The 12,810-nt window shown below is 48.3% G+C and overlaps 1 protein-coding gene across 5 annotated transcripts in view; it reads right to left on the bottom strand.

Annotated features, from left to right (window-relative positions):
- The window catches only part of MTMR2 (myotubularin related protein 2), a 65,421-nt gene that overhangs the window by 2,308 nt on the left and 50,303 nt on the right, over nt 1–12,810 (bottom strand). For all 5 annotated transcript variants that reach the window (XM_054191868.1, XM_054191886.1, XM_054191877.1 and 2 more), the window contains exons 8-14: nt 8,869–9,018; nt 7,880–8,068; nt 6,736–6,921; nt 5,663–5,869; nt 3,992–4,084; nt 2,316–2,429; nt 775–951 (exon numbers count right to left, since the gene is read on the bottom strand). In XM_054191868.1, coding sequence (XP_054047843.1) covers nt 775–951; nt 2,316–2,429; nt 3,992–4,084; nt 5,663–5,869; nt 6,736–6,921; nt 7,880–8,068; nt 8,869–9,018 — 1,116 coding nt within the window. The remainder of the gene's footprint in view (nt 1–774; nt 952–2,315; nt 2,430–3,991; nt 4,085–5,662; nt 5,870–6,735; nt 6,922–7,879; nt 8,069–8,868; nt 9,019–12,810) is intronic.

Consider the following 12,810-nt stretch of genomic DNA (forward strand, 5'->3'; position numbering starts at 1 on the left):
CTGACGTTTCTGAGGGGGGACTGGCCTTGGCATCTCGGCCTGGACAGAATTTCAGGGCTTTGGCGGGGGGAACCCCACAGACTTATCTAAATATTTTCCACATAGTTCTGACTGTTACATAGTTAATGCTGGAAGGCTGGGTTCCTCTATCTAATGCCCCAGATTTTCAAAGCTCTGCTAACTGCAGTTGGACTCTGAGGCAAGCCAGGAATTTATGTTCCTTCCTATTAAAAAGTGATTTCAGCATTTAGGGCCATGTTCAGGCTCCCGTCTCAGGTGCCTGCCCTGGGCAAGGCCGTTCCCTGCTGCCAGGGTGCAAGAGTGTAACGAGGGTCGCAGTCACAGCCCCGTGCCTCAGGCAGCCAAAGCAAGCAGCCGTTCCTGCTGCCGGCCATCTAAGTACAGCCCCAAAACTGAGAGCTAGAAGCCCACAACCAAAGAAGTCTTAGGTTTTTAGGCTCGTTTGTAAAGAAGAGAGAATTCAGATGATTTTTTGCCCATAAAGTGGGAAACTTTCCCAGTTGCTGAGTGTCTTCAGCCCCTGCGGATTTCAGGAGGCTGTGACCCCCAGCTGAGCGCCCATGGCAGCCCAGCTGTGGGTGCTGCTCTTCCACGTGCTTGCATTTGAATCTAGGCTTTTGTTTTTAGATTTAAGCAGTGGCAGCCTAAGTGTGTACGTTACTTCTTGTGCTTCAGAGGTCCTGAGCTCCAAAATGAGTTATTAGTGCTAGCAGGGAGGGAAATAAAAGCAGGATCCTTGGAAGAGAGAGGTACCTGGGGTTTCATCCTGGGGTTCCATCGGATGTAGTAGCCGACCCACAGCTCGAGGTGGCGCATGCTGGCCACGGGATAGAGGACGTGGTTGGAGTAGCTCACGTACAAGGGGTTAGTGAAGTCTTCCAGTTGGCTGTTGATGTAAGACCAAAGCGACACGGTCTTTTTTGGAAGGCTCTGCAAGGGAAGGGGGTGGAGGAGGCTTTATTTCCTATATGAATCGCAGCGTTTATCTACAAAGTATTTATAACAGCATATACATATGCCTGTCGTTAATACGGAGCTGGTTGCCCTTTTGTAGCTTAAAAAAAAACCAAACCCAAAATGTTCTTTTGATGCGGTTACTGTAATTAAAGCACATGGCTGCAGGCAGGCACACACGCAGCCTGGCACGGAAACATCCTCTCTCACCCAGCCAGCTGCCAGCGCGGAGCAGGAACCGCCATGGGCACAGCAAGGGGACGCTGGCATGGGAACTCCCAGCGCTTTGGTTAAACCTCACCTCTTTAAAGTGCTCCTGGAGGACTTGCTGGAGTATTTAATTGCAAAGAAAAAAAAGAAAACATTTGACTTGGGCCCTGATCTAGTGGAATAATTAGGGCTGTGAATAGTCCCAGTGAAACCAGTGCTGAAGTGCTTTCTAGATTAAGTACTTTGCTAGGCTGAGGCCTTAACGAAGCCCCAAGCACGCAGGTTTTCTTCTCTGGAAATTACAATTATTCAGCCGCTGTGGACTCTAGAGAAACAGGGACCCTGATTTCACTACAGTACAGTAATTTTTTTTTTATTATTATTATTTTTATTTTTTAACTCATGTGCTATCAAATATAATTACATGGGGTCCACCCAGCGCCGTCCTCACTGTACCTCTGTGACGTTAGCCTGCGAGCTTTTGGTGACAAAGTGCTCCATCTTTAGGTAGGTGAGCCAGAATGAGCGTCACTGCTTTTCCTTCTGATTCCAGGGTCTGAACAGGGTAGCGTTTGAATGGATACATCTATACGCTCCTCCCTCAGCAAACCAACCTCGGCCGGGCTGCAGAGCAGAGCTGGCTGATGGCAGGACCCAGAGGCACGTCCTTCGCAACACCAGCAGCTCTGTCCTCTCCCGGAAAAATGCAAGCACAGCAAGAACGCACCCCGAGACCAGGCGCTTGCTGTAACCTGCGTGTGCAGAATGACAATACACACTTGGCTGGTAGTTAAAAATCCACCTAATGGGACCACTCCAAGGAAAAGGGAGGGTGAAAAGGTACCAGTTTCCACAGAGAAGGTTACATTAAACTGGAGTTCAAAGAAAAACTGCATTTCCAACTACCGGGAGACACCAGGAGCTCCTCAGTGACCAGTGAGCAGCTGAGAACCATGCTGAAAGCAGTGGAAATGGTATTGCTCTGAAAGCCTCCAACGGACAGCAGTTGAAGCTGCTAAGAAGGGGGACCTGCATCTACCACTGAGTGCTGGAACAGTGTCGCTAGCAGTACCCGGCAGCTAAAGCAATCACGGCCACCATGCCTTCGCCTTGGAGAGAAGCTGCCTTACCTCCTTCACCCTCTGCTGCTCGCTGCTGCACAGGAAGGTCCCGAACAAACAGCTGTACAGGTGGTCCAGGATGGTTATCAGGAAGTACTCGTTGAACTCGAATGCTGTAGGAAACTTCAGACAGAACCAGAAAATTAGGTTGGGATTTTAGAACAGGAATCGCAAATAAACTTTCTCCCGCTTCGTGGTCTTGGTAAGGAGTTGGCTTCTCTTCTTGATTTCTAAAACAGGATTTGTCCCCGTTCCCTGCCTGGCTGGATATTCGGGATCATATTTGCTCCTTCTAGAAGCAAGAGTTTCTCCCTTGCAAAGCTGCTTTACATGTGCAGAGAGGAATTTTGAGCAAAAGCCAGAGGTCTGAAGGGTTTGACTGCTGTGTTTATATACACATTTGGTGCTGCTTCAAGTTGAAGCTTGCTCTGCTAATGCCTGCCCCTCATGACAGACCATGCAACAAGACTGTGAACAAAAGGCTGAAGCACATGTGAAATAATGCATAAAACGAAATGGAAATTTCCCAGGGCCAAATGGAAATAACCTGTTTGTGCAACACAGCGCTTCCCAGAGGGAACCGCAGGGAGGCAGCTTGCAACACAGGTCAGCGGGAGGAACGCGTGTATGGGTAGGGGCTGTGTTTGCTGTTGATGTTCCATGCAGAAACAATCAGGCCCAAGCCAGGGAGAACCGAAGCTCCACAAAGGGTCAGTAACGATACGTGCAGTGATCTGCAAAGACATGCTTTGCTTCCCAGGCTGCCCCAGTTGCAGCATCCTGACCTCGCCAGCTGCAGGACAGGATGCCTGCTTCCAGGAGCAATCCAAGGACAGCACAGTGAAAGTGACGTTTGATGATGGTAAAGCCTTCCTTTACCTCTGCTTGAATGTGGTACAGCTTCGTATATAATGGTATCCTTCTTTTCCACTTTACCTGTTTTGATCCATGATGAGCCTAACTTTTTCAGTGAACTGCCGGACTGTGGCTGACATTTGCCACGTGACACATTTTGTGTCACAGCAGACACAAAAAAAGCCTTCCAGGTCCCACACACCTGGGGAAAGACCTCCCAACCATAAGGGATGGCTCCTGAACCGTGCCTCTGCCATGCCTGGAATGAAGTGAGGAACTCGGCTCCAGCCGTCGGGTATGAATCAGGAGCAGTGCGTTAGCCTTCAGAAGTTAAAATGGAGCAAATGCATTGCTCCACGGCTGCAGGTTTGGTTACAGGATCAGCTTGAGCAGAAGCAACAGCGATCTGCCTGCACCCACCACGCTCGAGACTTCAGCAGCTCAAGAAACTCATGCTTCCGAAGGCCCAGTGGGCTACTGAGGGTGGCTGGGGTGTTTATTCCGTGACAAATGTGAGGCAGCTGTCCCCCGTGTCAGGGTGAGGCAAGCTGTGAGCACAAGCTCACATTTATGATAGCAGCACGTAGGCATCAGCACCCACTAACTGGCTAATCTGACACGTGCTGACACCGTGGCCTCCCTGTGCACTTGTGCATGCGGGCTCTTTGCTAAACAGGCTCCCAAGAAACTTGTCGCCAGAGTTCAGAACAAGAGTCGAAGCCCAGGAAGGTGAGCCTCTGCAGGTCAGCCTGGAAATTACTCCTGGGGCCAGACACTGTGCCACATCTTGGCACAGCAGCTTTGGGGACGTGTGTCACCCAGTAATTTACCTGTCTCGTCATTTGCCAGACACAGTCGATGAACTGGAGGAAGACAGGAGAGCGATCCGCGTCTGCATGATTCTTATCTCCATGGCCAACTCTCTGAAACCGAGCAGGACAAAGAACATGAGTCACACGGGGTTCATGGGGAAACTGCTGGGGTCTCCTCTCGGTCACCCAAGCCTTTACGGAGAGCTATAAGGTGGTTCAAGTGAGTCCTGGGTTTGCTTTGTCCATACCAGCGGGTAAAGGAGTAAAGGACAGCTACTCCTTTCATCTTTGAAGTGACGCTTCCTTATGGGGATATTTTCATGCTAAATTTAAACAAAAGTTGTTTGAGTAGAGGCTCCAGATGCTATGCTGGCACTGGTTTCAGTTAATAGCTAAAGTTCAGGAGGAAAAAAAAAAAAGAGAATGCTTTTTGCTTCGGTTGCAGCTGTCGTCCTGGCTACTGCAGTAGTACAGTGCGCTAGACCTAAACACTACCTACAGGCACGGCATGTGGCCACAACCGTCACACAACACCTCGCAGCTTCCAAGCGCTGTACAAACATTAACCCAGCCCATCTCCTGCCACCTCAAGAGAGGCAGTGATGAAAGCATCCCCAGAAATAGTCCTCCAACCCTGACCACGCTGTGTGGCCGAGACACGTGAGGCCGGATTCCTTATCACTAGTATAGTACGCTAGTGGTTACACGCTACCCAGGAGCCCTGAGTACCGTACAAAGACAGGCAAGAGCGCGTAAGTAACAGAGATCCCTACCTCCTTGTAATACTGTTCTCCCCTCACCAAAGGAAATCAATAGCGTTATCTTCTTTGTATAGACAGGGAAGTTAAAATACCATTCAAACACCAGATGACGGTTTTGCTGCAGCAGAACCTCAGCTGCTTAGTGCCTGTTTCCCCACCTTCCTCAGAGCATTTAACTACGCAACCACCATCGCATGTGCTGGAAACAGACCTTTTTCTAGCCCTTGCCAAAATTAAACAGCCCTAAGAGAGCAGCTACGAGCAAAACACACTAGGAACAAAGACTGAAAGGATACTACTGAAAGGCTCTCTCCGTCCCCATCAGCGCAAACCGTAACGAACTGCTGTGTCGTAAGTCCACAAAGCTGCCTCTCTGCCAACTCCAGGGACACAACCACGAGCTCCTCTTGCTCCAGTCTCAAAGTGCTGATCTTTTACCTAAATAATTAAAAAGCCTCCCCAAAAATAAAATGTGCCTGAAAATGCGAGGTCAAGGCCATAACCCAATTCCCCAGCCTTCTCAATACCAAGGCATTTGTTAAATGACAGTGTCCAAGCAGTTTCGGAAAACGGACTGAACTGGAAAGAAAGACAAAAAATACCCCAGTGGTTTCTGCCGCCTCCCAGCAGAAACACCTGTCCTGAACCCAACACACGCTGTTTGTTTAAGCCTAAGCATGGGAACACAAGATATCCGTCAGGCACCTGAGACGTTTAATACCAGCTGTTCCTCGTATCTGACCACTACTGTCTCCAAGGAGGTTAAGAGATGACTGGAATTATAGGCAGAAAACAACAGCAGCAGCATTCACCTTTCTTCTGCGAGTTCAGGTGGGAGACTTCTCACAGGAAAGGCTAAACTCCTTTGAAATCCTTCAAGGTGGACAATAACTTTCTGTTCAGTGCCTTCCAAGGGCTAGTGACTCACCAGCTGAAATCTGTGGCCGAAGCTCAGCCACTCCTTCTCCACTAGCACTTCAAAGCCCCTGATAGTTCGGTAGTAGCCATCTAACATGAGCAGAGACAGAGAGGTGAGCTGGGCTGTTCGGTCCCAGCCGTCACTGCAGTGTACAACCACAGACGTCTTCCCCGATTCCACCTTGTCGGCAATGCGAAGGGCTCCAGCGAGAATAAGCTGGGACAAGGGAAAAAAAAAAAAGTTACGAAATCTCTTTGGAACAGAAACTATAAATGAAAAATGGCTCGTGACAACGCAGGACAAACCAAGGGCTCTGCCTGCCTCATGGAGAATGGTAAATCAGTTCCAACTACTTCATAACTAGGACAGCAAATTGGTGAACACATTTTTTGTTTCAGCAAGATGACAAGACATCTAAACTGTAGCACAGGCACAACTCTAGCAGAGCCCCTGCATTAAGCTCAGTCCTTGGACAGACCAGGATTTAAAGGCAGGAGCATTCTGTGTCTGAACGGCCAACACAAGATGGCCATCACCTTGCAACTGCCCCTTTCTGCATTAGCAGGCAGACAACGTAAACTGGAGCTTTTTAGGAAAGAAAGAGCTTAACTTGAAAGCCAACATTTGTAGAAGCTGAAGCGTTTTGCCACACTCATCCCAATTCTGCTTGGCTTCTTCAAAGGCCGATGGGGCACGAACTCCCAACACCTGCTGGTCTGAACCAGGCAGTAACGCCCGGATGTTGAGGATCCCCGAGTCAAGAGCCTGGAACCTCTGGGGCTCCTACACTCTGACCAGGGCTTTCACAGTTATACATTACCCAGGAACACATTGCACTTCCTAAACACCATCTGTCAGTATTTCAACCCTCTCTCTTGTCCCTCTTCCCATCTCCTCAAAATTCCCCATTCCAAGAAACGGTGGGTTTAGTTGTTTTTAAATTGAAAACAAACTGTAAGTCTTCAAATTTCTCATGAATTGAAATCTGGATACGAATGAGTATCTCTGGATACATTTCCCAGTGACCAGACTGGTACAGACTTGTGGTGAGAGCCACATGGAGTGGGGGCAGCCATGCGTACCTTGATATGCTCCAGCCAGTGAGTTGACTCTAAATTAGACAGCCAGTGAGTCTCCTCGATATTAGGGTACACAATTTCTTTCAGTTTTCTCAGTGATTCTCTCATAACATGAATATTGTGAATGTCCAGGAACACCAGCTCTGCATTCTGATAGGCATCCTCACTCTCATAGCCCCCTCCTTTAGCCTGAAGAACAAAAAAAAAATCATTAAGAACATAAAAATCATTAAGCAAAACCGCATTTGATATTTTACCCCAATCGTTTGTCCTGAGCAAGTATCAGCTGACAAAATGCCACAGTGACTGCGCTACCTAAAGCAGGCAGTAAACATTGGATTTATCTTACAATTGGGAACAAACATGTACACACACACACACACACACTTTGTGTCTCTTTCCTGCAATAGTAATGAATGCTATAATTTTTACCAAAGAATATCACATTACAAGCCTTCTTTTTCTCTGTAATTATCATTTATCCTACCATTTATCCCCCACTCAAGCTGCTAGCTCATTAGATTCACTATTCTGTCATTTACAAATTTACCATGCTATTATAGAGCAGTATATCCCACACGCTAATTGCCTTTCCTAAGTAGTGGGAAAGACAGATTAAAAAGAAAAAAAAAAATCAGCTTTAGGGCAACACAGCAGTTCTACCGTTACAACAGGGGTGAGAGTTACGGCATGAGACATAACAGCAGGAAGAAAACGGCAACATTCCTAGACATTAAAGATCCCCAGATTATATTTTGAAATTAAAGATCACGATGCCTGATTTTCAGAAGCGCTGAGTAACCTCTGCTCCCACCAGGGTTCGGCGCTGTTAGAGGAAGGAGGTCTTTCAACCACGTGAAGTGAAAAACGGCGATACGCAAGATTGGGGGTGTTAGAGTTTGACCTCAGTTCTACTTGGATTTTTTCCCTTCCAATCTCATTTCAAGTTGTGGATTAATCCAAGCGGACCTTTCATAGTCACGCTGATATCTACTGATACCAGTGCAGGTGTGTAACTCTGTCTAGAGAATCAGATCATTGCATATGAATCTCTTCATAGTAGAAAAGGAATAATTTGAAATGGTGGGGGGAAAAGTGCTCTAAATGATTATGTTCCCAGCTTTTGACAGAAGAAAAAGTACCCGACCTTATTGGCTACAGCGTTCACACTAGGCCTTGCATCAAATATGAAGATTTTATGGGACTGAGCATTAGAATCCATGATGGCTTGAAGGTACTTCTCATCTTCTTTGCTTCGCTTGCCACTCACTCCCACCATTGGTTGGCTACAGCGAGTGATCGTTGCTTGACTTTCTGGGTGAATCCATGACAATACCTTTGGAAACAAACGAGAAAGAAATGAAGGAAAAATGGGATTTGTTAGACCAGTGAAGTGTTGTACCTGCAGTGGCTTGTGCTGGGATCCCGCCACGTATTAGCTAGTTCCAGAGGGCTGGGTTCTATTAAATCACAATTGAATGAAAGAAGGAACTCTTCTGTCCTTACTCATTCATTCTGGTGGCGTTCCCAAAGTTTGAATAAACAAGAGGTGACCGAATAGGTTTAGGTCTGACTTTTAAATATGATGCAGATTTCTCCCTGTTGCGTGAGTCACAGCCCCACCTTCTCGTTCTGCAGTCACTGGGCTGTGTCTTTACTAAAGTTATGCACTTTAGGAACAGATTTAATTTTCTATAGGCTTGAGAAGTAAAACAGTACATTTGCAGTTAGCGCTGAAATAATCAGAAAGGTGCGTTTTGTCTGAGCTCACGTAATAAGCATTGTCATCGAGAGCATCACCACGTATTCCTCTACCCTGAAAGTCCGCGTAGGGCAGACAATTGTAAACAACTAAATAGGGCTGCTTCGCGTTTTTCAGGAACTGAACTGAGATTCGGTCTGGGCTGTGCTACGTTATCTTATCTTCTCATTTTGGTTTAGTCTACGTCTCTTTCACAGCAGTGGTTCCAGCAGATAACGTTGCTTTCTAACTCCTCGAACATGTTGCTGTCACTTTTATTATCCATTGACCATTTATTTGCTCCCCGGCATCCACTCAGCCTGATCTCGGTATTATTTATGGCCCAAAGGTATGTAAGAACACCACATCAAAGCGGCCTCTTTTGTCACACTCACTGGTATGCGTCCCCTTGATCTGAAGGATGCTACTCTCTTTAATTCTTCATCGGGAATGTTTACAGGCACAGCTAGAATGGCGGGGTATGTATCACACAGCTCGTAGCGCTCATTAATCCTGGTCAGCCTCCAGCTTTCATTGGGAATTCCCTAAAGAGGAAACAGCAGCAGGTTAGCAAATGAGTTGCTCTGAGACCTCAGCACAGTCAAATCCCCAGACCTGAAATTCGAGGCACCTTTTGTTAATGAAGGACATTTAGGGCTGGAGCCTGGGACTGCGTTATCTTGGTAACTTGTATCTCATGCCTCTTCCCGGAGAGGCCGATGTTTTGCTCAAGTCACTGAAGAACAGGAAAACTAGAAGACTGCAGGGAGGCTCGCCTACGGCAAAGAACTGTGGAGGCTACAGAGGCGGCAACAGAGGTCGCCCCCCTGAGAGTATTTGTAACGTACCTCCCAGTTTCCTCACGGTGCTTACAGGAGCCAGGAGCAGGACAGAACGGGTGACCAACAGCCCTCACTCCTCTCTCAGCACTTGGCTCAAACGTGGTGGGTGGAAACCGGGGATGGAAAGTGGAGATACCAGACAGGATGGAGGGGAAGACAGAAAGGAGAACAGGCAGTAAAACACCCCAGAAAAATCATTCTGCTTTGGGCCTTGTTCAGTGTTTGTGGCACAGCCGTGCAGTCCCCTAAAACCACCACAAACCTAAGAATTGCGTGTCTGCGGCTGCGTGACTGTACGTGATCTGGACAGTGATGTGTAACTCCCGTGTTCCTGCCAGACTAAGCTCTCTGGTTGTACTACTCTGACTTGGGCTGGGGGAGCAGGGAACCTACGCACGCACATCACCGAGCTCGGGGTGCCCTGGTGGGGAAGCAGCTCAACAGCTTCCCAGACGACAATCTCCAGGTAACACCCAAAGCACAACGGGGACGATCCTGACAATCTGCAGGCTTAGTCTGGCTGGCGCTGGGAGTTAACAGGTCAAAACGGTGTGGTTGCTACTGGGTGTCTGCAAGGAGAGATTTAAACAGGGGTGAGCGCGGACACAAAGCATCTCTGTGGGGAAGACAGATCTACTACAGCTCCTATACGCAGCGAACATGGCCAGACTGTTGAGCACAGAGTCTGAGTTAGAGGAACATCAGTTCTTAAAACAATACACGCTGTTGTTCTAATAAACAGCGCTTCGTTTTAAGGAGGGTGGTAGGACACTGACTACCACTGTTGTGGCTCCCACGGGAAATAAATGACCAATCTAACACAGGTCAGACGAGCTGCGGTAACGATGGTTGACCTACAGAGACTGCAGCCGGCTCCTCGTCAGAGCCGTGAGTCATGCTCTCAAAACAGGTCATGGTTAGACATCTGAGGAGAGGACAGACCTTCTGCCTAACAGCGGTCACACCCTGCTTGTGAACCACCCCTGGTCCTGGGGCACTCCCTCGGAAGGAAATGTTACTACAAGGAATCAGCAGAGTTGCCAGGATCACGAGTACCCCAAAACCCTAAACAAAATCTATTTTTGGCACTGCCTGAAGCCAAAGAAGTGGCAGAAACGGGCATCAAACAGTGTGTATACACAGTCCAAGCTACTGATGGGTAAAACATGCTCAGAGGTCTACACAGCAAGGAGGTTCACCAGCTCTGCTGTCCCCCAGGGAATAAGCAAGACTCTTGCTCTTAGCTGTCCATCAGCTGTGACCAAACTGGTTCCTGTCTGGAAGTGAACTAATGGCAAATGACTACATTGTTCTCAGTCCTGTCCTGGTAAGTACATGACTGCCCTGCAATGGACCCGTCAGCAACACGTGGAGATTTCACCTCCCACAAATCTCAATTAAAACTACGCTGTCAGCACGCTCTTGGCAAGGAAAATGGGAGCTGACATGCAGTTACATGGAAGAAGAGCTCCTTTTTCTTCTACCCTGCAACTCTACCAGTGCTCGCTGAGATCAAGCAGTCACTGTAAAGCACCCTCTTCACGGCGCGGGGCAGAACGGCTTCAGCACACGCTGCTCAGTCCAGAACCAACACCTCCAAAGCTCCAAGTCTTTCAGCTGCCGCCCTGACGAATTCGAATGAAATCTTTCCTCTGCAATAGCCCAGACCAGGAAAATCCATGACAACCCCTCAAAGAAAGAAAAGATGCTGTGTGTCAGCGTTCAAGTTTCCTTTGAATCCCAGGGAATGTCTGCTTTCCCCTGGAGCAGGAGCCTTGAATCACGGCACCACCCAAAGTGGGCTTTGGATTCAGATTGTGACTCTCTCCAAGAACTCGAAGTAAGCAGAAATAAGCAAAGTAGGCTAGAAGAGGAGCCGGATTTGCATCTTCCCAGGACTTTTGCCATGGTGCAGTGTATCTTGTGCATTTACTCCTGCTTCTTCAGATTTGCACTTTCTCCAGCTGGAATCAATAGGAAAAGCTAAACATGATATAAAGCACATTGGTATTTCCTCATATAAGATGCATTTCACTGCTTCCTGGGAAGTTGTAAGCACCCAAAAGCCTACAATCAAACCAACCCAAACTGTTACAGGTGTAGCTCAAGATGCCTCTGACGGCTCAGGACCTGCTCTGGGAGACACCTGCCTGTGCACCTGCAGGAGGAACCCAGGCTAACAGCGGGTGTGATGGTCCAGAAGCTGCTAGGGAACGTGGCTACTGGGTGTCCACGTTAGCGACCAGAGCATGCTGCCCTGATGGGTACACTAGGTCTGTCTTCTCCAGGTAAACCAACGCCGCTAGTAGACCCTGACTTCGGGGGAACTCACGTGTTCAGGTGTTGCCAGAGGGCAAAGTGAGGAAGGCAACAAGGCCACATCTACAGTCATAAATCATAAACCCTGACTTCAGGGGAACTCACGTGTTCGGGTGCTGCCAGAGGGCAAAGTGAGGAAGGCAACAAGGCCACACCTACAGTCATAAATCAAAGGTGCCCATGGCTGTTCTCACTGGGACCAGCTGGCACAGTGCACCTCACATCCATACTTAAACTCGTTTAATCCTCAAAACTGAGCAGTTTGTCCAAACTGCCTAATGGTGAACCTTGGCTTGCAGCAACCACGGAGTTGTGCCCAGGTTTGGCAGCAGGCAGGCTGGCCTTGCAGCCCTCCTTCTTCTCGACTCCACAAGGGCCCAACTGCCTCTTCAGGTCCCAGCTCTGATGTGGCCCAGCTGCTCACCCATGGCTCAGGCCACCAAGGACACCGCAAAGCCATGTGAAAGAGCTGTGTGAAAATCTAGAGAAAGACAAGAAACTTAAAATCGCAGATAGGGCAGAGGATTGTTGAGATGGGGATCGCTGGTAGCTCAAGGTTTCAAGGGAAAACAACATCATGAGATGGTATAAAATCCAGAAGGGAAAAACTGACAGTCTAGTAGGCAGTCACTGGGTGAGGGCTAACAGCTGGGTCATCTGCGTGCTGGTGTTGATGTTACTGGTGGAAGACAGCAACAACCACCCAACTGAGGGAGGTGCAGACACTACTGCCTGCCCAGGAAAGTCTCTTCAGATGCCTCCTCTGAGGTGGCGAGTGCTAATGCTCAGCCTAGTGGCTAGTTAAGTCCCTACTAAAAGATGCTAAAGAAGCTCAAACACACTCACTCTGAAGAGGGACGGTAACAGCCTGGACTGAAGCTACACCTACCTGGAACTTGCGATGAAGGTTCCTCAGTGCTTGGGAACGCTCCTTACGACTGTTGCCAACTAACCATAGACGCGTAGCCTTTGTGTCATCTCCACACACTAACCAGCCTTGGTTTCCCTCTGGATAGTCACTCATGCCTTACTTTAATGACCTGTGCTCAGTTATCACTTGACCTACACATGTTGCAGAAGATGAACTTTCTTCATTTGCAGGGAAAAACTGCTGAAGACACACCAGCATGGCACTGAAATCACCGCCTTGCAAAGCACATGTTTAAGCTTAAGCAT

The sequence above is a fragment of the Rissa tridactyla genome, chromosome 1 (genome assembly GCF_028500815.1).
Source record: "Rissa tridactyla isolate bRisTri1 chromosome 1, bRisTri1.patW.cur.20221130, whole genome shotgun sequence".
Classification (NCBI taxonomy): Eukaryota; Metazoa; Chordata; class Aves; order Charadriiformes; family Laridae; genus Rissa; species Rissa tridactyla.